Source organism: Ictalurus punctatus, chromosome 8, assembly GCF_001660625.3.
Source record: "Ictalurus punctatus breed USDA103 chromosome 8, Coco_2.0, whole genome shotgun sequence".
Classification (NCBI taxonomy): Eukaryota; Metazoa; Chordata; class Actinopteri; order Siluriformes; family Ictaluridae; genus Ictalurus; species Ictalurus punctatus.
Genome location: NC_030423.2, coordinates 18,791,403 through 18,816,402, shown reverse-complemented (window position 1 = coordinate 18,816,402; position 25,000 = coordinate 18,791,403). Strand labels below are relative to the sequence as shown.

Below are 25,000 nucleotides of genomic sequence, written 5' to 3'. Positions count from 1 at the left end.
TGTTTATAGTTACAGGGACGTCCACAACAGAAGTTAGCTCCAGTTGTTTCAGACTTTTGATGTTTATAAGATTTTTAAATATGCAGCATTTCTTATTAATTATACTTACTAATAATTTAGACTTACTCAGTAAATCTAATTATTAATTAGACTTACTGATAATTACAAAGTGCTGACACTGGAGACTCCTTCCATAAATGTTAAATAAATGTCTCAGAACAGATACTTTCATTATATAAACTTTGCATTTTTCTTTAAATAACAACAGTTTTTAAAATCTACTTCTTATTAGTCTTAGATTATGCCGATTGTCTGCCATAGAATAAACCACATAAACCTGTGATTAATATAAAATGCTGTTATAGAAAATGACTCAACATCTTACGACCAATCAGCTTTTAGAATTAAAACACACTGTGGTAAAACAAGTGTTTAAACAAGTCACATTAGTCTCAGAAAAATGTCCTCCTAATGTCCTTAATTTTAAAAAAAAGCAACACTAAGAGAAATTTGTTCCCCTGCTTTGAAATGATAGTTAGATGCTCTTTCATCCCTCATGATTACTTTTTTTAATGGAAACTCTACCTCAAAACATCTTCACTGTCACTCCTCTAACAGTTCTCTCTTACGCTACTCATTTAAATGTAAAAAGAGACATGGGTGCCATTCTGAATCGTGCACCTGAGTCATCTTCTCCCTGTTGGCTTTGGGGTTGAGTGGAGCCTCAGTCAGGAGGACGGGGTGTTCCTCAGGAGCTACACGCAGCTCATTGTAGAAGGTGTGGTGCCAGATCTAAAATTCATCAGAACTCTTCCATTATCACTCATTATTATTCAGCAGTATTCATTATGAACCGCTCAATCATGCAGCGCTGTCGTACATCTTCACGCCATCTGTTTGTCACATGCAAGTCTCGTACCTTCTCCATATCGTCCCAGTTGGTGATGATGCCATGCTCAATGGGGTATTTGAGGGTGAGGATGCCTCTCTTGCTCTGAGCCTCGTCTCCTACGTAGCTGTCTTTCTGACCCATACCCACCATCACACCCTAGAAGGAAGATAACACCCGGTTAGCCACTCCACAATCTCTCACTCGACTCATTTCTGTTTTCTTCATGCTACAAATCATTACACACAAAAGCATGTGGTGAAACTTATAGAAGTATTAATAAATCAGGTTACCCAGCAAGTTTCACCAATCCTACAAATGCAGCCAATCAACCAAGATCCATTCGATGTTCTTCTTTAGTATTACACTATGAGGCTAATGGTGCTGATGAGTAATGTAAAAACGAGAGCCTCCAGTTTAGCATTGTACAAATTACTGGCAACCTTATCACACTCTCAGCCCTTGTTGATTTGCTTAGTATCTTTTTATATATATATATATATATATATATATATATATATATATATATATATATATATATATATATATATATATATATCTTATAAATGTATATATGTATATATGTATGGTGATGTGAGCAATCATTCCAAGATCAATTTAAAGTATAATATTATCAATCATCTCCATGCTTATGTTCCTTTGGTCTGATTCAAATGGTCTCTATGCTCGATCTATTGTATTTTTAAAATCAATGAGAAATCGAGCTTAGAGACCATTTGAATCAGACCAAAGGAACATAAGCATGGAGATGATTGATAATATTATACTTTAAATTGATCTTGGAATGATTGCTCACATCACCATAAGCAAATTTTCAATATGCTTTTTTACCCATTTCGTCAAAATAATTAACTCATGTGTTTAAAATGATTCTATCACAACATGAACATTTTTTGGCCATAAAGTGCTCAAAATATTACGTCATGGCTTCAATATATTAATCGTTGGCCATGTGTGATGTTTGCAAGGCGTTTGCATGGTGCGCAAACTGGTAGCTTAATGTTGCTTACTTGTAAGTTCAAAACTAAAGAAGCTTCTAAAGTCTTTGCTGGAGGAGACATTGTGTACATTTTGGTCAAACTGTTCCTTTAAATCAAATTATTTTGTATTTCTTTTCAAGAGACTTTACAGACTCATAGTATTTCAAGTATATATGTACCTATTTTAAAATAATGATTTGTATTTTGACTAGACAGACCAAGCTAGTAGGCCAATAGTAGACTGTGTAAGTGTGTAAAAGTGTATAAAAGTGTGTGAGAGTGTGTGAACAGGATTACCTGGTGGCGAGGACGGCCCACGATGGAGGGAAACACAGCTCGGGGAGCATCATCTCCGGCAAACCCTGCCTTCACCAGGCCTGAGCCATTATCACACACCAGAGCTGTGGTCTCTTCCTCGTCGCACATGATTATTCACGCTGTCAATGTAACGCACACACACATACAGACACACACATACACACACAATTTGTAATTTGTATAAAACTGTAGTAACTGTAAAGCAATCATTTTGTTTGTCTTGGTTAATTAAGAAAGCAGACGTTTGTCCTGTTCGATAAGTGTTGACCTTGTCCTGACCCCATATTACACTATGACATTTTATTCCTTTAACTCTTTAAAGTCTTGTTTTATCATTCAGTAATTCATCCTAAAGCATATTATTCAGTAACTACAACATAACAAATAAAAAAGTTTTGTGTAGTTATAAGTGTAGTTATATTGAGCAGAAAAAGCTAAATAACACTTCAAAAAGCTTGATTGATAAAAGGCATAAAACAAGATGAGCTTTGATATTCAGTATGTATTCATTTAATACACAAAGTAGCTTGTTAATTCACAGATACACACTCATGTATCCATCTTACCTGGGCCAGCAGCGGAACAAACCATTAGCATAAAAAGACAATCTCATACACTCACCTAGGTGACTTAGACAAAGTGGCCTGGATCGCCGACTCCCGTGAGAGAGAGGGATTGAATCAGAGAGAGAGTGAGCCTGCCGTTCACCTCCTCCCTCTATTTAAACCCAACAATGCAGCCGGGCCATCACACGGCTGCCGGACCTCGCGCCTTTTTAGGACACGATGCACCCCAGCCACACACCCACGTACACAAAGGTAGACTGTCCGTGGTGTCCCAGGAATTCTGGAATCTGTCCCACCACGGCGGCTGTCCATGGGCATTTAATATTAGAAGGTAATTTATTGCCCTGTAGGACAGTCGTCCCTACAAAAAAAGAGGTGGACAGTGCACTGGTAGAGAATGGCATGCCGGTATCTGCTATAAATAAAGCAATGGCCAATGGTCATAATGGTGATGTGGCCGTTTGTCTGACGACTGTTGACTGTTCGGGCATTCCAACACGGGTATGAGCACAACCTCGGCCAGCAGGCCTTCAAAGGAAATTTTTCGACACGGGTACAATGGGTGTGGAGAATACGCCAGAAAGCCAGATCTATTTTCTACAGAGCAGAAGGGGAGGATCTCGCACAGGAAGTAATCGGCTTACAAATGACAAATCGAGACAGTTTTGAGCTGGAATAGTAACTATATGAGGGCATAAACTCATACACGCACTCCATTTGGCAGTTGGACGCTTCAGTGTTCACATATTCATTTTATGACAACATTTTAACGAGGGTATTTTTTTTCTGATATCAGGTTTCTGATAGAATTCTAATAGCAATACTATTGGTACTAACCGGTACTTTTCCTTCTCACTGGGGTGGTACACTTAAGGGTCTATGTTTAGTACCTTCAGTGTATCTTTTACTTGGAAAGGTGCAAAAACTGTACCTCAAATCTTCCTCTAAAAGTTAACTAAACTAAAGGTACTATAGGGGTCCTTAAAGTCCAATTATGTACTCGAATCATTTATATGTACACTACGGTCACGTTACCATGTGAAAGATACAGACTAAAAGTGAAAAAAGATGTACCCTTGAGGGTACCATGCCAGTGACAAGGAAAGGTGAAGTTTATTACCTTTTTCCCCCTGAGAATAAATTAGTTGGTGTTAACTAGAGAGTTCCCAATTTTGAATCTTTGTCCCTTTCAATGTTTTTTCCCTAATGTCTTTATAAAGTTATCAGGTTGCTTTTAGAGGTCCAGACCCAGATTCTTTACAAAATACTTTGTAACAACCACTGAGGTATAAATAAATTCAAATTGAGAATAAAATTGAAATGAAAAAACGAAACAAATACAAAACAAACTAACAAAAAGGCAGCATGAAACAATTAAAACATGCATTTTCCAAACACAGAAAATACCATTAAAAACATTTAGTGCTTAAATAAATTCATGAATAAACAAACAAACAAACAAACAAACAAATAAATAAATATGCATTAAAGTTTTATTAAAATGTCAAGCCAAGTACATAAATAGAAAAGCGGAGCTAGCTAAACTGTTCCCACTCAAACCGTAAGCCACAGATTTGGACATTTCATGACCTTTCACTAGGAAAGAAAACTGTAAAAGGTCAAACATTTGACATTTTTTCTGCCTTACATTTGTGATCCTTGACCTATCTCCACCCCTAATGTCTTTTTAAGGGGCTTCAGAGCTATAGAGCACACCCCCCCACCCCCCCCCCCCCCCACACACACACACACACACACATACACACACACACTTAACCTTAAGCAAACAAGTGAGCACTTCTATTAGGATTCCCCTGTGGCCAGAGAGTCATGTGACCAGCTTTTTGGTGGCAATGCTATTGTCCCATAGCTCACATTCTTCTTCACTAAACTTAGAAACAGCTCCTCCATTCTCAGTGGCTGCAGCCATACATATTAATGGGGCAGAACTGAAGGTTACTATATGGATGAGGACGAGTTAGTGTGAGGTTTACAGTCGAATGGGTTCACTCAGTCAGATGATAAATCACTAAAGCACTAGTGTTTAATCACTAATGTTCATTGTTCGACTGTACTGATCTTTGTAGAGAAGTGGGAAACAGTTCAAGTAAATGTGGGCCTTTGTATCAAGCCCAACTGGTAAAAAGGTAATAATCTCATATTAGGAAATCGATTACAGCTACATGCAAAATTCTCAGAGTGACATAATTTTGAATCAAAATTTTGAAATTTTGTTCATTTATTCATAAGAATACCTTTAGTCTGACTTTTATGAGTAATTCTGAGAGGCTTGACAATAACTGACCCAGGTTTAAGAGCCAGCAATGGGTGTGTGAGTATAGAGCACCTTGACGTGTAAAGAAGACGGAAAGTGTTCATATTTATGTTAACACAGTCTAGGAAAATTGTTACATCTTTACTCTTGAAAAAAATTCCAGGGTCCATGTGTAAGCCTTACTGTACATGAACAATTTTTTATAATTTTCAAATAGCTAGCCAGCTAGTTAACTGCTAGTAAGCTAATTTGCATTTGTCAGAGGTAGACAAGAGTGGGATTTCAGTACCTGAGTTGAGAACTTGTTTGTAACATTGTCAGCAATTTATTTAACAGTAGACAAACATAGAAAATAGAAAATAACATCCAAATATTTGCTCACTGCTAGCATAGCTAACTGCTAGTAAACTACAGTTGTGTTCACATACCCCTTTACATACCCCTTTCAGAATCTGCAAAATGTTTTAAAAAATAATAATAATTAATAAGAGGGATCATTAAAATTGCATTTTCTTTAATTAGTACTGCCCTGAATAAGCTATTTCACATAACAGATGTTTATAGATAGTCCACAGGACACAATAATAACTGAATTTACACAAATGAACCACTTCAAAAGTTTACATACGTTTGATTCTTAATACTGTGTGTTGTTACCTAGATGATCAATGACTGTTTTTTTTTTAATTATTTTGTGATAGTTAGATAGATGAATCCACTGTTTGTCCTGAGCAGTTAAACTGCCCACTGTTCTTCAGAAAATTCCTCCAGGTCCTGCACATTCTTTGCTTTTCCAGCATTTTCTGCATATTTGACCCCTTTCTAACACTGACTATATGATGTTAAGATCCATCTTTTCACACTAAGGACAACTGAGGGAGTCGCTCACAACTATTACAAAAGATGCAAAAGGTTATGTGGCCTACAGCATACTAATGCTAATAAAATGTAAGTTCGGCAGTTCTCACATGAGGTAAAAGAAATAAATAAGCAATCCTGAGTAAACACTGAAGAAGAAAAGCAGAGCATTTGGACTCGTGCTATGTTCCTGTCAGAGGTCATGATAGAATGATATATGAGGAGCTGAATTATGTGCTGCCAAAGGAAGAACTAGGCTTAAAATTCAGCAGGAAAAAATAAGAAAATGTGTTTAGTTGCGCGAGTTATTCGAAACACATGCTGGAAGCTTCTGCACAGAGAGCTCCATTTTAGGTAGCAGCTCCTATAACAAACTAAGAATAAACTAAAACCTCATTGGCAGTACTTGGTTAAAGGAAATATTTTTTTTAAACAGCATTTATCTGTAATGTCCCAACATTTATAAATGCCCTGAATGTAAAATAAAATGCTGTAGTTTGATGGATATAAGCTAATGTGTATAATTGTTGTGCAACTGTGGGGCAACTGCGACTGATTTAACTCCATAGAGTTATTATTGTTCCTAGTGGTCAAAATGGGAACTGCAAGTAGCACTATTACAGGCCCATCGGGGGAAGTCTCATGCTGCCCCATACACAAGGAGGCGCAGTAGGCAGGACAGTTAATGATAGGCTTGCCAGGGTCACATTATTTAATCCCACTAATTTGGGAGAGGTTCAAATTACTCAGCAGCTGCCAAGAAGAAATAATCTGAATTAAATTAAATACATTTCTGCGAACAAAGGCAAAGTGTACATGCAGACAGTGTCTATGATGTACAGAAACATTTCTATAGCAAGATATATTTCAAAGATTGGGAGAGGTTTACGGGGGTTATGGCATGGATAATGTCTGTACATCAGAAATGTGTGTGCATCATGCTGATCTTGTTTCCCACACAAAGGCTGAGAGGAAAAGGGGGAAATTTTGTTTAGTTGTTGTTGTTGCTGTTGCTAGTTTCGGGGTTTTTTTGTGTGTTTTTGAGCTGTAGTTGGGCTGCAAATTTTCCTGAAACTTGTAAACCCTGGTTAATGATATTACCTCTTCTTAAACATGCTGCTAGTCTCTGTGTTGCATGCCTGTATGTTGTTGACTCTCAACTGCCTATTACAGCGTTACTCTAAAAATTCACTAGAGGGTAGCCAATAGCATAAATCATGTGTGATAGCTTCTCGACTTAATTTTACTTGAGGCTATGTAGTGAACATGTATGGATACATATCAACACACACTTCCCCCTCAAATTAAAAAAAAAAAAACAAATCTCTAAAAGGTTGAGTTAGAGGTTGTGAGATATCTGTAAGGGAAACCAAAATGACAGCTGAGGTGTCCTCTGGACTGAATGACTGAGGTAACCTCTGGAGGTAGGGGCAGATATGATTTAGATTTAAAATATCATAAGCGAAGCTGCATGAATGAATAACTGTTCCCAATAAGGTGGTATACAGTAAGAAGAGGAGAACTCCAAACACAGATCCTTGAAGTCATAACCAGTCATAACGTGAAAGAAAGCATCAACATGATCCCTATGAATTGTCTGTTATTGTAGGAACAATAATGTATCAGAATTAATGCATTAATATAAAACTGTGAATTTAGCAGCACTGTGGTAGAAGAAATTAATTAAGTCATTTCCAAATATTTATACAGAATGTTGTAACACCTGTATCATCACACTATTAGCCATCTGTATGATTAAAAATTGAAAAATATGCACAGATGTGAATCAATCGTACCATCCCACTCTGTTTAATTAAACAGATGCCGTGGTACTTCACAATTACACCATCACTTAGCGTGTGGCCCCTGATGAAAAAAAAAAATTATTCAAGCCAGTGGTTTCAATAAGTGGTTAAAGTATTAAAGAAAACTGTTGAACTTCAATTAACTTCATTGAGCTTCAATTAATGCTTTACTCATTTGGATGAAATATTCTAGCTCTATTCACATTTCAGAACAGATCTACTGCTTTCATTCGACTGCATTTGTAGAACTACTCATTGCGTTTGTGCCAGCACCATATGGACCATGTGCTGACAACACAATATTTGTAGAACTTTGCAACCATTAGATATTGGACATTATGCCTATTCCAGCTAACAGAGAGGGAGAAGGGTGTGACTTCTAGATCAAGATGTCCACTGTACCTTTACAAGAGTTGGTATGGCCAAATGATTTTTTCTGTCAAACTCTTTGAAGTCATTTATTTTTGCTTTAGTTGATTCTGAGCCAGCTGCTGGCACACACATAAAGTTTGAGAGGCGTCCCTGTGCGCCTCAACCATAAACTCAGACAGCGATATATGATCTGCAAAACAGGAAACATTTGTTATCCTCTTTAAACTTTACAGAAGTAACCAATTTGTGTGCTCACACCATCTTTTTATGCTCTATGTGCTATGGCTTAACAACCATGTAGAGGCTCATAAATCAGATCATAGTGAAATCCATTAAGGCTTTAAGAAAGGGGGTCTCACAACAAATTAGAAGCTGAAAACAGGGGCTTTTGGAGGGATATGATTATATACCATATTCAAACTCTTACACTTTCACTACAGTATATAATTGTGTAGTTCTGCTTCTGAGATGCAGATATTTATACATAATCATTAATGCAGTGTATGAAATATACACAAAAGCATTTTCACTAGGATACATTGACGCAGAATCATTTGATAACGTTTATGAATTTGACACTTGTGTGTGTGTGTGTGTGTGTGTGATTTTTGCTGATGCAGACATGCCAATCCTGAGCTGTGCTACTCTCCTGGCATTTTCTCTACATATAGATTACTTTGAATCAATACAACTGAATTGTGCATTAAAAATATTGAATCTTCACACCTCTGGGTTGTCTTTATTTGTTTATTTATTTATTTATACAGTTATTGTTCCTAGCAAATCCATACCCAGAAATTCAATTAAATTATTCTCTGAATCTGCCTCTTAGAGGCCACATGTGGCCGTAGCTGAAGCGAATGCACCATTACATTACGGTTTTACATGCTAATTTGATCATTTAATCGTGTAATGGCAAACATGCAACCATTTCAGAGGGATGATTACTGTTACAAGATCAACATGATAGAGTGGGGGGAAATAAGTATTGGACACATCAACATTTTTTTCAGTAAACATATTTCCAATGAAATTTTTCCAATTTTCACCAGCCATCAGTATTAACTGAAATCTGGAAATATAAAGAATTCACAACATTAAAGTCTGTGTCCCAAATCTCAAGCTAATATCGCGTACTAACTAAAGGGTACAGTTAAGTGAAAGAACTACCAGAAGGTTCCATGGTTACCAAAGATGGCGTCTTTGTTTAACACACACTATTCAGTGCGCTGGTTTCGATTTGGGACGTAGCCATGAGCATTGGACTACCGTGTACTTAATAAGAGGGGAAACAAATATATCAATAAAATAAATGCAATTAAATTAATAATAAATAAATGAAAGTGAAAAGTAAAGCGGTTGTACTTAATTATAGTTAGTAGTTTGGTGCCCTCTAGCGACAAAAAAAATCTTTATAATCAATAATTCCGTAAACATCCTAAACGTCACTTCCTGTTACAGTCAGCTGCAAAACATAGGTAGTAGGTCTCAGGCAATATTTCGTGCAGTGCATTATTTTTATGTTATAACTTGTGCTCGTGCTCGTCCTCCTTTTTGTTTCTGATATAGATACGTTAAAAAATACCGCTAATTATTACCTGCGACTTCAGTTATGAAGGTGAGTCTGAGGAATTGTTTTTGTGCGCATTTACGAGGCTTTGCGACGTTTGCATTACTAATATTTCGATATAGCTTTCGCGAACATACTTTACCTAATAGCATAAAGTGTATATTTACATATTTACTGAAAATATGCGTGCCTGGTTTTGTTTAGTTTGTTTTGTGCTCTAGGATGTTGCGCAAGTATATCGTATTACCATATTGACACAGTGGGTTCAATTCCCAATGCCGCCCGTTCGGAAATGTAGTGCACTAGGAAGGGTGGCTTACTCCGTGGCGTACGGAGTGCATTTTGGTAGGGTGTAGGGAGGTATTAGGGATGCAGCCTGTGATATAATCTTCAAATGTAAGGTGGCTCAGTCTTTTCCCTCAAACATACAGCCAACATACAACATTTACTCACAATGGGTTAATTTGCATAGCCAATAAAACAAAATGTATATATTTTAATATATTTTTGGCGGATATTAAAGTAAAAATATGTCCATGCGTTATATTTAGTTTTGTTTTCCTCACATGTAACAAAGACCAGCACTGATGAGTAATTGAGGAAGATTGTTTGCTATTTGTTTCCCAGACTGGGTGCTCCTTTAAAAATAGAAAAAGGAAAGAAAAAAAAGAAGAACCTAAACACGTTAAAAAACAATAAATTGTACAATTCCTCCTTTTCTTAAAATGCAGTCCCACCATCCAGGACATGTCCAGACACACTTTTTGTGTGTAAAAACACATAGTGTCCTAGAATCAAAGTCCTAAAATCTGTTCGTATTCTGGGCATTAATGCGACAAGAAAAAAAAACATGTTTTGCTAAGTTTGTTTAGATTTGGCTGGGCTGTGGTGTATCTCAAACGCTTATTCAGTCAAACATTTCCATCCGTTCCATCCTGCTTATCCTACACAGGGTCGTGGGGGAGCCTAGAGCCTATCCCATGGCACAAGGCAGGGATACCCTGGACAGGGTGCCAACCCACTGCAGGGCACAATCACACACACCCTTTCACACACTACGGACAGTTTGGAAATGCCAGTCTACGACGCATGGCTTTAGGAAGAAAACCAGAGTACCTAGAGGAAACCCCCGAAGCATAGGGAGAACATCCAAACTCTGCGCACACAGGGCGGAGGCAGGAATCGAACCCCCAGCCCTGGAGGTGCGAGTAAGCCACTGTGCCCCCCTCAAGCACTTCCTGTTTTCAAAGGAAATACTTGAAGCCGGAATTTCAGATTTTCAAAATCTGAAGGCGCATTTGTATGTTAGAGGTCATTTGGATGATAATATAGTTCCCGTTTGATTTGTATATTCAGTTTTTCAATAAATAGAAAAGTATTGAACTAATGCTGAGTGGTACAGTGGTGCAACAGGTAGTGTTGCCACCTCACAGCTCCTGGGGTCCCTGATTTGATCCTGAGCTCAGTTTACCCTCTCCATGGTGTTTTCCATGTTCTTTCTGTGTCCACGTGAGTTTCCTCCGGGTTCTCCGGTTTCCTCCCACAGTCTAAAAACATGCAGGTAGATGGATTGTCTATGGTAAATTGTAGAGATCGACCGATAATAGGTTTTCCCGATATTTAAGCATTTTTCCATAATCGGTTATCGGTTTTATAATAACAGATCCACTGATATTTTTGAGAATTGCATGCAGAACCGCTATAACAGCCATTAATGTACAAATTAGATGTTCCATAAATGCTTGATGTATAGTTTAAGCAGCTTGGTGCTCAGAAATCGAGACAGACTCATGTAAGTCACATTTACCTCCACGATGCTGTTATTTTTATATATATATATATATATATATATATATATATATATATATATATATATATATATATATATATATATATATATATATATATATATATATATAAAAAGGACACTTTAGTAACAGGGCACTATATTTTTTTTTTTTTTTTTTTTTTTTTTTTTTTTTTTTTTTTTTTAAAACTTATTTTTTGCACTCTTTCAGATCCCTCTATTTATTGGTGTATAAATAATCGCTCTGTTTTGTTTCGTATGAAGGAGGAAGTGAAATTGACAGAATTATTATAAATAACAAAACCACTACTGAACAAACCATTTTATCATTGTGTCAAAAACAGAAGTGAAACAATAAATAAATATCGGTTCTGCATATCGGTTAACAGGTATGTAAACATGCAAATGATCCGTATCGGTTATAAAAAAGCAATATCGGTCGAACTTTCTCTCTAGTAAATTGACCCTAGGTGTGCACGTGTGCGCATTCCTACCTTGCACCCGGTGTTCCCGAGATGGACTCCGGATCCACTGCGACCCTGACCAGGCTGAAGCAGTTACTGAAGATGAACGAATGAATGATATCAGGACAGATACTATCCTTAAATACTAGATCGGTATCTGATCAGTTTTGGCGTATTGTTCCGACACTGATCTTGCACACAAACACACAGCTTTTCTTAAAGGAAGTTGGTTTTGCTTAAAGCCAGATTAGAGCCCGATTAAAGAACTAATAAGACTTTTTAAAAAAAGGAGAGTTGGTGCATAATGTGTTATTTAATGCAACTGTTTAGGTAGAAACCGTGTCACTGAACTTCTCTTATTTGTTAGCTACATTATTCTCAACAGCTTGACTGGTTGTCATTGGGTGTGAGAGGAAACTTTATGTAATTTTGGCTGAACCGTTCATTTAAATGTCGGGTGTGGTGACTGATCCTCCTGTAGGGCCCCAGCGCAGAGAGCAGCACGATGGAAGTAATGGATGAGAGCACTACATCACCCACCGATCCGAACAGCGATGACCTCCCACCGTACCTGCGTGAAGATCCACCAGAAGGTACGGCTTAAACTTGGAACGTTCTCTCTTTTTCCTGAAATTTCGTCTCGGTAGCCAGGAGATCGTAATTTACAAATAGTTGGAAACGTACAGCTTGCACTCAAATACGGAAAAATTGGGCCACAGGGAAATTTTTGGGATCGTTATAATTGTGTAACCTTTAATCCCAGCTGATATTCAATTCAGTTCAATTCAATTTAATTTGTATAGCGCTCTTTACAATGGACGTTGTCTCAAAGCAGCTTTACAGAGATATATAAACACAGGATACAGATTTTAAGTGTGTGGATTAATCCCTATTGGGCAAACTGGTGGCAAGGGGGAAAACTCCCCAAGATGATATGGGGAAGAAACCTTGAGAGGAACCAGACTCTGAAAGGAACCCATCCTCATCTGAGTAATAACAGACAGTGTGAAAGTAAAAGAAAGTTCATTATGGTTTTTACATGAAGTCTTTGTGAACTAGTCCACTGTTTACCAAAGGAGACCTGAGTGCAAAGCTGCATGTGATTATTGCAGTCTCAAGGCCATAGCAATGTGATATTGTTTATACAGTTTATTGTAAGAATGGGCAAACTGTTGAACAACCACAAACTATAAGATGAGGCTCGTCCTACAAGTTTAGACATCAGTGTGGAAGCTTTTTAGACCGGGTTGGTAAAGGACAGGAATGAACATGTGTATGGGCGATATTATAATATAATGTGCTTTTCTCAGACTGCTGTGAGGCTTTTTGTTGTTGTTGTTGTTGTTGTTTATTTATTTTTTTTTAGGAAAACTGCCATGAAACACATTTAATTGGGGTTATTTTGGAAATATTTGTAATATTGTATATTTAATGGTTCTGGTGCTAATTTGTTGGTTTTCGTTAGCAGTTGTCTGCCACGTTCACGTCTCAGGCTGACATTGCTAGCATAATTACTCTACAATGGTGTTTAATCGGAGGAAAAATGCAAATGATCCCAAACTTAAGGTTTTGTTGTTGGCTCTTTTTAAAAAAAACAACAATGGAGCAAGAGCTTCTTTTTCCACTCACCATTTTTCAGTGAAGCTCCACGTCATATTAATTAGAAACCCAGACAGAAAAGGTTAGATTGAATGCAATGCAGCTATATAGCACAGTTACAAAAACTTATCTCGGTCAGCTAGTGATCTACGAAACGACGAGCATGATGACGTTGATGGGGGTGATATTAGCATGAAAGTTGAAGCTTTAGAAGTTATTTGAGCAGAAAGTACAAATGAGGTGGTGAAAGAGCTTGACAGAATGAAGGACTAAAGCTCTGCTGCATCACTCTCTTCCACGATCAGCAGGTAGTCGAGTGGTGTTGTGGGTAATGCAGGAAACGTTTTAACCAAAATGAGATCAGAATAACACACAGTCATAATTCCATTGAGAATTAAAGATTGCATATTGATAATCAATCAAGTTTTTCAGGGTGGATTTTCCCTTTAATTCTTGAAGGTTCTTTGTATTTTCAGTGCATGGTTGTAGGTTTCTGGAGGGCGTTCATACAGTCTGTAAACAATGAATCCGAAAACAGGTGGAGATCTAACTACACGTTTCCCTAAGAGCAGTGTTTTATAGGGATGTGACGGTGAGGAAATTTTCCCACTGGTTAATCGACGTGTCCCAATACTGGTTAATACCGGTAACCCTGGTTTCCCCCTCGCTTATGAATGCCCGTGCGGTTGGGCATTTTGCTTTCAAATTAGCGGCAATTCTGCGGTGGCAATTGCTTTAATGGTGGGTTCGTTATTATTTTTAATGAAATACACGACAACAGCACAATGACAAACTCACTTATATTAAACACAGAAGTTTTGAAACCAAGTTTTCCGCCATCATGTTGTCAGTCAGCTCACCTCACTCTCACTCGTGCTAAATGAAATCTGACTCTTGCTGATCTGTGCTGCGACTCCGACTCATTCGGCTCATGCTGAATTTAGCAGACGCGTTCAGTTTTCAATTGTAGCGACCTGTCTCTAACGGAACTAAATCATTTTTATTACTATAATAAGGCAAAATGGTGGTGGGGCGGTGCTGCAGTGGGTAAGTGATGTAATCGGTGTTCGGGAATACCGACTAACGCAGCAAGCCTTGTGTTTAACCAACTATAAACCCTCTGACATAAGTTTCTAGGACAGTATACAAAATGAACACAGCAGCTCTTATATGCTTATCCTCTGTGTATCTTACTTTGTTAGATCTCTCTGTTTGAAGCCTAATGCTAATTGCAAATGCATTGATCAAAGGATTTTCAGATCTGGTGAAGGGGGCGAAATGCTTAATGAGGAGATCTGTAGTGCTATTTTCTTGCACAAGATGGCAGTGTGTGTTCGCAAGAGGCACTAAATGCAAAGCAAACATACCAGGCCTACATTCCTTTATTTATTTATTTATTTATTTTTTATTTTTTATTGAATTTTTCAGTTCATTACTGTTGTATGAATTCCTGTCACTGTCTTAAAAGCCATTGAATCACTTTATCAGCTCACATGAAGTTCATTAGCTGCCAGACAGTTTGAATCAATATCAGCGATTGAGGTGAGGAGCAGATTTTAACCGGAAGACCTTGTGATTAAATTCAGTTTTCATTTCAAAACCAGCAATAAACAGAGGATGAATTGTTTTGTTTATAAATGAAAGTAGGATTGAATTAGAATGAACAAAGCTGATGCTGTTGGATTTCACACCAATTCAGCAAGGGTGAGATATTCAGATATTCAGCAAGATCATATTGGGTGCTGTAGCCTATCTTTTTTTTTTTCTTTTCTTTTTTTTCTTTGGTTAGTAGTGGTCCTATATTTGGTACAGAGTTTTTACGTCTGATTCAAGTTGCAAGTCGTCCCTTAGTTCTGACTCCCAAGTAAACCTAGTGTTAAGACCCAGTGCATTTATGACTCAGCTAAAGCACTGCTAGAGGCTACTGCTGTGTCCAGGCAGAGCTGTGAGTCTTAAGGGTTGAAGTCGAAATTGAGTTGTTGTGGGGTTTTTTTGTTTGTTTGTTTGTTTGTTTGTTTGTTTTTGTCATGAGTATTGAAATTCAAGTTGAAATCTAAATCAAATTGAGAGAAATTAAACCTAGTTGATTTGTGAGTCATGAACTTCAAAGTCTAATATGAGCTGTGCATTGTAAGCACTGAAATCGAAGTCTAATTTCAAATTGAGTAATAAGCACTGATATTCAAGTTAAAACTAAAAATGTGACTCAAATTAAGAGTCATAAGCATTGAAGTTTAAATCGAGTTGTGATTTATAAGCACTGAAGTTCAGGTTAAAGTCCAGATAAAATTGAGTCATGAGTATTGAAGTCCAAGTTGAGTTGCGAGTCATAAGCATTAAAGTCCAATATGAGCTGTGCTTTGTAGATACTGAAGTTCAAGTTAACGTCTGGATTAAATCGAGAGTCCTAAGCATTGAAGTCCAAATTAAGTTGTACACCATGAGCACTAAAGTCCAAATTGGGTTGTGAGCCCTAAGCTTTGAAGTCTGAATGAATTTGCGAGACATGATCTTTCACATATGAGATATGAATTCAATAATATATTTGTATGTATGAAATCTAAGGTATTTGAGTCATAACTCAGTGATACAAATACCACGTTTTAAGCTTTTAAGTCCATGTTGAGTTTAGACATGCACTGATACTAAATTTCTCAGCCGATACCGATAACCGATTATTCAGAGTGATATCGGCCGATACAGATAGTTCTGCCTTTTATGCCTTTTTTTAAAATGAATAATAATTAATTCCGAATGAAATGTAAATAAAAACTTTGTTCTGTCTGAAGTTGTTTCACAGTAACTGGTCTCATAAACCGAAAACACATTACTCACATTAACACATGAACTAAATTCTGAAGATTAAAGTAAGATTTCTTAACATATTCAATGTTATTAATTCATATTAACAGAATTAAGTGACTGAATTCTTTAAAAAAAAAAAACTCTTGTTAGTCTCACACTCACTCACCACAAACAAAAGCATTTCTACTTCATCACTGAACAACAAACTGGTAATACATTTCAACTTTTTTATATATTAACATTAACTGGATATGAAATATACTACTCTACAAATATATTTTTCTGTGATATATAAAATATCCTTTTTTTTGTGAACTCCTCTTCATTAAAATCTTTCAACCATGCACTGGTGCTTTAATTCAGTGCGAGCAGCTCGGGGGGGAAAAAATTGACTTGACACTGAAACTCCCGCTTCACTGCTGCTCACTTCCGGTGTAAAATTGTAGCAGTGCAGAGATTATAAACTGCAGTTTTGTCATTATTCCACACAAGTGCCATCATCTTTACACACAGCACGAAATTGATGTTTTCCCCTCCCTCTTTTGATTGACAGATTATAATCGGCCCTGATCATCGGATGTTTTTAAACTATCGGCCAATGGCCCATAGCAGGAAAAATAGCCTTTATCAGCCGATAGTTTAAAAACCTCAGATGATCAGGTCTGATTATATCCTGTCAATCAACAGAGGGTGGGAAAATACATCGATTTCATGCTGCGTGTAAAGAAGGTGCCGATGGCCGATAGCGGGGGAAAAATAGCCTTTATCGGCTTTATCAGCGATACATCAGTGCATCTCTAATAGAGTTACAAGTCATGACTTTGAGGTCTGATTCTCAAGTGAATACATTTGGGACTCTAGTGAGACTCCAATTGTAACCCATCAGAAGGAAAATCACTCAAAAGGGAGCAACCCGTGACGATTTTGGAGGATGCAGTGCATTAACTTGAGCACGATCTTGATTCTGTCCCTGCTCAGATTTCAGTCTTGACAAGCTGCAAAATGGCTAAAAGTGAAAATGTCTCTTTTAATAAGAAACCTGGTTATTTATATTCCGCTCCTCTCTGAAAGCACATCGCCGTTCGTTGAGAGGTCTGGTGCATCTGCTCTGCGGATGTGTTAAGCAGCGATAGCTGGATTAATCCTGTTTCAATCCATTATTGATAATGAAAAACGATGCTTTCTAGCACTCCTGGGCTTTTTTGTACTCTCCTGCGGATTTTTACATCAGTTATTGCATTTTCTTTGCCGCTCCCATGTACAGACCAGTGATCACACAGTTGTGTTTCAAGTAACTTCCTTGAACTTAAACTTTATATAAATTGCTCTCGGTAGGGTGGTGATGCGTAGGTGGTTGTGTAACCTTGTCTGGCAGGTCAGATGCTTGTTTTTATCGTGAATAAAAGCTGCACTGAATCAATTGCTCTTTTTTGTGACCACTCAGTCCTGAAACTGCTTGGAGCACATGTATTTTTTATTATATAGTAAATAATGTAGCATATTCATTACCGAGACTGCTGGAAAGTTTAATTTGCCCAGAGATGCTGTCAGACAAAGGCATTTATGTTCTAGGCTGTTATGTAATGAATAAGGCTAGGGCATCTATACAGATATGCTTTACCTATGCAGTTTTGAGCGCATCATGTGTAGATCCCTTTGTCTTGTCTTATTTATTGGCAGGTTCATCCAAATTTACTAGTGACCAATTCTGTCCACTTGAGAAGGCAGAGGCCAACTGCAAACACTTTTGTTTTTTTTTGAGGTATTGTGGACAAACTTTTTTTTTTTTTGTCAAACACTTCATCACATACAGAGGAAAAACACCGTGCTCCTGCTCGGTCATACAGATCCGAATGGCTGCTCTGCCAGAACACACACACTGCCATTCTTCCTTCTATATGAGAACAGTCCCCTGCAGTCTGGTTACTGATTGGTCATGTGACTTGGCACTTTAATATATTAACTCGAGCCTATTTGACTTTGTGCAATGAGGCATTCAATTAATACACTCTTGTGTTTTTAAAATGGTTATCACTGAATTGCCACTGTATTTAAAATGTCTAAGAATAAAGGAATAACTCTTGACTGTCTGTCAAGATTTCACTCGATCTATGAAAATATGTCGGTTAATTTGCCTGTCTCTCTGTCTAGCGTTCTCTTTATCTGTCTGCCTGTCTTTCTGTTTGTCTGCATTTTTATTAATCTGTTTGTCTGTCTGTCGTTTCAACCTTTTTGTTTACTGTATCTGTTTGTCTTTCATCTGGCTAGCTGTCTCTCTCTTTTTTTTTCTTTCTGCTAGTCTACATACCTGCTTATATGTATGTTTGTCTCCTATTTGTCTGCTGTATCTGTGTTTCTTTCTTTCAGTCTGTCTGTCTCAGTCAACGTACCTCTGTTTGTCAGCCAGTGTATCTCTAAGTCCATCTTTCTGTCAGTCTGTCTGTTTCTGTAGGTCTGTCACTGTGTGTCTGTCTGTCGGTCTCTCTGTAAGTCTGTCTCTCTGTCTCTGTAATAGAGATCGACTGATATTGATTTTATTTATTTATTTATTTATTTATTTATTACTGATACGATCATTTGCATGTTTATTTGCCCAATAACTGATATGCAGAACCTATATTTATTTATTTATTTATTTATTTATTTATTTATTGTTTTACTTCTATTTTTGACACAATGATAATGACACCACTGAACTGAACAAATTGTTTTATTTACAACAATTTTGTCAATTTCACTTCCTCCTTGCATACAAAACGAAATAAAACTCTTACGTATACACCAAGAAATATAGGGGTCTGAAAGAGTGCAATAAAAAATAGTGATAAATTTTTTTTTTATTTTTTTTTTTCTTTCCCCTTTCCTTTTCCCCAAAGCTTCAGAGAGGTAAACCGATTATGTGACTCCGTCAGTTTTTTTCCCCCTATTTTTTAGCAGCAAGTTGCTTAAACTACATATCAAGCATTTATGTAACGCATCTAATTTGTAAATTTAATGGCTGTTATGTTAAATAAAGTTTATTAATTAAAGCAAAGCAAGTATACTTACCTGTGCACACCGTTGTTGACTCAGTCTCCTCTCAGATTTGGTCCTGCGTACAATTTTCCAAGCGTCCACAAGATGGTGCCATTCGTCGGTGGATCCAATATTATAAAACCGATAACCGATTATGGAAAAATGCTAAAATATCGGCAAAACTGATTATCGGTTGATCTCTACTCTGTCGCTCTCTCTGTCAGTCTTTTCGGTTGGTCTCTCGCTCTGTCATTTTTTTTCGGTCAGTCTTTTTTGGTCAGTCTCTCTCTGTTGGCTCTCTGTAAGTTGCTCTCGGTCGGTCTCTCTCGGTCGGTCTCTCTCCGTAAGTCGCTCTCTGTTGGTCTCTCTCTGTATGTCTCTCTGCAAGATGGTTTCTGTCGGTCTGTGTCCGTTAGTCTTTGTCTGTAAGTCTCAGTCATTATGTCTTTCTGCGTCAGTCAGTTTATCTCTGTCAGTCTCCCTTTGCCTCACACTCATTATTCTATATATCTGGGCAGAGGCAAATTGTGAACTAATGGAGCTCAGTCTTGCTTGTTTTTGTTGTGTCCCCCCCCCCCCCCCCCCCCTCTCTGTTGGTAATGAGGTTGTTTTTGTGCCGACATTACAGTTTTTGGTGGGGTAACATGAGGCTCTTAATAAAACTGCAAAGTAACCAACTCTCAACTTGCTGCATCAGTTTATTAAAAAACAAAAAAGTGATTGAGGAAGTTGGCTATATTGTTTCTTTTGTTGGTTACTCTGACTCTAGATCCTGTCTGGATGAATGGATGGATGCATGGATGGGTATTTTGTCTTTGTTCAGCTGGGGAAAAATACATCCAAATGTAGAGCTTGTTTTTTTGTGCAGTTTGAAAAGGTATTTATTATGTGCAGATATTTGGGATTGTACATAATTTGTAATGGATGTCTGATTAAAAATGCAATCGGCGCATCCACGCTGACTTCAGATGTAATGAAGCAGCAGTGTTGATATCCTGAAAGCTGATCCAAACCTAAAGTCTTATGAATTTAAATATTTATTTTAATTTTTTTTTTTAAATCAGTGCACTTTGTAGTCAAATGATTCCGTTTGCGAAAAAAAGAGAAGTTTAACAGAAACTGCTGTTACATAGACAAACAGAGATGAGCTGTTTAGTAGCGACAAAACTGAAAACACAAACTGGCATCAATACTGTGAACAACTAGCATGCTAATGCAGCTCTGGAAGATCACACAGAGAGGATGCATCTTGATTTCACTGTAGTTTCTCATCTGCAATCTCTCAAGCACCATTCTATCTGAGAACAGTTGGGATTTAAAGACAGACGTTAGCGTATTAATTGAGTCAAGTCTCTCTCTCTCTCTCTCTCTCTCTCTCTATATATATATATATATATATATATATATATATATATATATATATATATATATATATGTGTGTGTGTGTATATATATAATGTGTGTGTGTGTATATATATATATATGTGTGTGTGTATGTATGTATGTATGTATGTATGTATGGGACTAGACTGTAGCCTATAGATGTCACAGCAATATGAAAAAATAACGGAGATTAGGTGTGAACAGATATTCTAGATATTTCAGTTTCTCACGCAGTCTAAACCCTGAGTTGTTTCAGATTAAAATAACAAATCATTGAATAATTAAGGAATATCACACTTGGGGGTGTGCTGTTCTAGAAAGTGATCACCTTCTGATGAATGAGAATGGAGAATTCGACAGTTGTGTGGTATAAGTAAGTGCTATTACCTCAGCTATATTATGTCTTGGATTTAGAGAAGTAGCTGAATCTTCATAGACTTTTATACCTTTTGAGTAATTCTGAACATCCTGAACAAATTGCAGCTTCCTCAAGAATCAACTAAGGGCAGGAGGAAAAAAAAATCACAGAGGTTTACACAGGTGCAGAATGTGTACCTGATAACACACTGTGTTTTAACTGGCTCTCTGATAGAGCGCCCTTATGAGGATGTCTAGGCTTTATTTGCATCACTAATTAAGTAGGAGGAAGAGATAACCGAGTGGAGGTGTAAAAGCAGCTGCTTCCCGTTACTTCATCTCTCATAGTCGGATGAATTTGCATCCCCCCCCTACTTCATCTGACTTTGTTTTTTTCCCCCAAGTGCTCTTCATGGATGTTTCTAAAAGATGCACCTGTCAAAAATGGGTAATGTCGAGTATGCGTAAATAATTGGCACGAGCGGAACACAGCGGCTCTCCCGCTGACTCGCAGAGAAACTTAGTCCTGCTGTGCACCTCTGAGCTGTTTTAAATAAATCCCCATTCACTTTGCATCATGACCTAAAAATCCACATCAAATCTACAAGTGGCTACTTGAAGCACAGTGGGTGAGAATTACAGCCAAAGGTGGGTATTAATGTTCCCCACTTGCATGGTTGGATTGGGTTTTTTGGTAAAAACAAGGTTCAGTTATGGGTTAGATTGTCTCATGATTCTTTTGAAGCATTCTTTCTGAGGTCACGGAGTGTTTTGGATCTTTCAGTAGCACTCATGCTATCAAATTACATTGTATTGTACAGGATCTGCTCTGTTATGTTCAACAAGCATCAATGAAGTTATCAGAATAATTCCCAGCCTTCAAACAAATGTCCCTCCAGAGTTGGGGGTTCGATTCTCGCTTCTGCCCTTTGTGCGCGGAGTTTGCATTTTCTCCCGGTGCTTCGGTTGTTTCCTCTGGGTAATCCGGTTTCCTCCCCCAGTCCAAAGACATGTGCTGTTGGCTGATTGGCATCTCTAAATTGTCCATAGTGTGTGTGTGTGTGTGTGTGTGTGTGTGTGTGTGTGTGTGTGTGTGTGTGAACAAGGTGTCCCCCGCTTTGTGCCCCGAGTTCCCTGGGATAGGCTCCAGGCTCCCTGCGACTCTGTGTAGGGTAAGCGGTACAGAAGATGGATTGATGGCTACCGGCTGATCTCGGATTAACCAATCAAGGTCATGGATTTTTCCCCATTTTGTTTTTGAAAGCTTCTGGCCCAGTAGCTGCACTCTGAGCTCAGAGATATCAAAATGACAGCCGATTAAGTGCAGGAAGAGGAAAGGTGGGGTAGGTCTGGTGGCTGTTGAGTGGTGCAACAGAAAGTGTTCACGATATCCGATGCAGATCAGGCGTTCAAATCCGGACGAGGTGGGAAGGATGGTATCCTGTCCCCCCTGTAAGACTTAGCGACTCTAGCCAATCGTGGAAGTTTGTGAGCTCATGTATGCAGAAGAGGGCAGATAGCTCTTTCTTCTGAGTTATGCTGCCCTGTAATGCAGCAAGCAACAGTTCAGAAAAGATGCACACTTTAGCACACAGGAAAACTGGTTAATGCATAAGGGGGCACAGGTTCCAGGCTCAAAGAAATATATATATGTTGTTTTGTAAGAGGTCATTTCTCCCTTATTGCCAGCTTGTTATTTTAATCACGTTCAGTGGAATGGGCATAAAGCTGTTTTATCATCTATGCCAATTAACATTATTAATATGATTACATTGGTTGATGGTAGAATTCCACCTCTGCTACTCCTGGTTAGCATACAACACAACATAAAATACACGTTATCCGTTATTATGAATCTTCTAATGCTACCAATATTGCAGTCTTTCCACTTTTTTACCGAGAGCTGCATCCTCGTTGAATGAATAGCCTTTCAAACCCAAAACCATGGACTTTAATGATGTCAATTCACGTCTCGCATCTGCCTCAAAATATTCATTTGCTGCCAATCTGACCTCTCATCCAACCTCATAAAAATGATTCAGAATTATATTGCGAGCTGTGTTTTCTAACAGGAGTTTTACTGCACTAGGAGCACATCATGATTCAAACAAAAAAGGTTTCTATTGAGCAGATTATTTCCCATCTCGTTCAGTCAGCTAGAAAATTCATTGAGATTGCCCTATCTCAGTTTCCTCTATTTATCTTCTGTCAGATTCAAGACAGACCTGTTACTGTAAAACACAGTTAGATAAAAACAGATATACATAGTGGCCAAAAGTTTGTGGACAACTGACCATCACACCCATATGTAGTTCTTCACCAAACTATTGGAAGGCCACAATTGTATGGAATGTCTTTGTATACTGCAGCGTTACAATTTCCCTTCACTGGAACTAAAACCTGGTCCAGCATGACCGGGGCACTGTGCACAAAGCGAGCTCCGTGAAGCCATGGTTTACCGAGGTTGGAGTGGAAGAACTCGTGTGTCCTTCTCAGAGCCCTGACCTCAACCCCACTGAACACTCTCATTTATTGAATAGCCTCACTAATGAGACGTAATTTGTGTGCGTGCATAAACAGCTTCAGATTGAATGTCTTCTGTTGTTTCTGTTCTGTTATTCCTCTTCTGTTTATTTCATCCTTTTGGTTCTCCGTAGGTTCATCTAACGCTTCACTTGTGCTGATAAAGTACTGGAACATCCATTAAGATGGCAACAGCGATTCAGCCATGCTTTTAAAATGTTATTTTCGCATTCTCATACAGATTTACCTTTTGAAAGACGCCCCCCACACCACCACACCCAGACACTTAGACTCGCACACATTTCCTCCACTCTTAGGCCAGCCTCCATTTGTACCTCAACTCAAATCATGTAATTACTCCTAATTGTCTGCAGAGCCAGAAAGAGGAAATCATTAGATACGGATTGTACCTTTTAATAGCTGATGGGCACAGATAGTATAGCATACATTAACACTGTCTGGCTAACATTATTATGAATGCTAGTGTTGTCAAGTGAAGTGTTCCTTCCTTCCATAGCAAGCTGAAATTAAACAAATCCTCTGGTCTGCAGTGTCCTGTTATGAGCGGCCACCAAAGAGGACTTTGGAAGTCAGATGAGCTATTAATAGAGTAAAATGAAGCTTTATTGACTTTTCCTGCTCGTGTCCTGTTTGCTGGGGGCCGCGTGAGCCACTCCATCATCCTGACAGATCCAGTGCACATGGACGTGTGTGTGCTGTGGTGTGTGTGATGTTCTGTGAAAGTATGATGGATGGGCTGGCGGGCGGACGAGGTGCGAGGCACTGTGTCCACCTGCGTTTTCGGCCAGTGTGGGGTTTTTTTTTTTTTTTTTTTTTTTTTAAATCAGGCCCCAGACAGAAAGATGCTACATTGGCATATGCAGCAATCAAAGTGTGCACGTCCAGTGATGGATTACTGGGAGGGCCATGGAGTACATACTGTACGGTCTTTTCTTTGCTCCATTGTGCATCCCTCCTTCAGTCGAACCGACGGGCATGGAGGCCATGCCTCGTTCACTCGATCCGACGGGCATGGAGGCCACGCCTCCTTCACTTGATCCAATGGGCACAGAGGCCACGCCTTCTTTGCGTCACTTCAATTGGGAAATATGTAATGATGACTAATCAGAACTGAAGCCGTGTTCATTAATAGTAATAAACATTTTTTTTTAAAGACCGTTTTATAAATAAACTACGTCTCAAAGCACGTCTCAGAATAGAGGAAATGTTACATTATAAGAAAGAGAAAATAAAACTAATTTATTTTTCAACATAAGTGTTCAAAGAATGGGGAAACCCATTGATCATAAAGTGTTAAAAATGGAAAATAAATAAGATCACCTTTTTTATTTATTTATTTATTTATTTATTAAAGAATGACACATCATACATT

The 25,000-nt window shown here is 38.1% G+C and overlaps 2 protein-coding genes across 2 annotated transcripts in view; one reads left to right on the top strand and one right to left on the bottom strand.

Moving 5' to 3' along the window:
- Positions 1-2,989, bottom strand: part of acte1 (actin, epsilon 1) — a 7,692-nt gene extending 4,703 nt beyond the window's left edge. Inside the window, exons 1-4 of the mRNA XM_017475241.3 lie at positions 2,830-2,989; positions 2,188-2,327; positions 920-1,048; positions 682-792 (exon numbers count right to left, since the gene is read on the bottom strand). Coding sequence (XP_017330730.1) covers positions 682-792; positions 920-1,048; positions 2,188-2,316 — 369 coding nt within the window. The 5' untranslated portion in view covers positions 2,317-2,327; positions 2,830-2,989. The remainder of the gene's footprint in view (positions 1-681; positions 793-919; positions 1,049-2,187; positions 2,328-2,829) is intronic.
- A 6,541-nt stretch (positions 2,990-9,530) lies between these two features.
- The window catches only part of zgc:101566 (transmembrane protein 263), a 57,163-nt gene continuing 41,693 nt past the window's right edge, over positions 9,531-25,000 (top strand). Inside the window, exons 1-2 of the mRNA XM_017474697.2 lie at positions 9,531-9,702; positions 12,407-12,518. Coding sequence (XP_017330186.1) covers positions 9,697-9,702; positions 12,407-12,518 — 118 coding nt within the window. The 5' untranslated portion in view covers positions 9,531-9,696. The remainder of the gene's footprint in view (positions 9,703-12,406; positions 12,519-25,000) is intronic.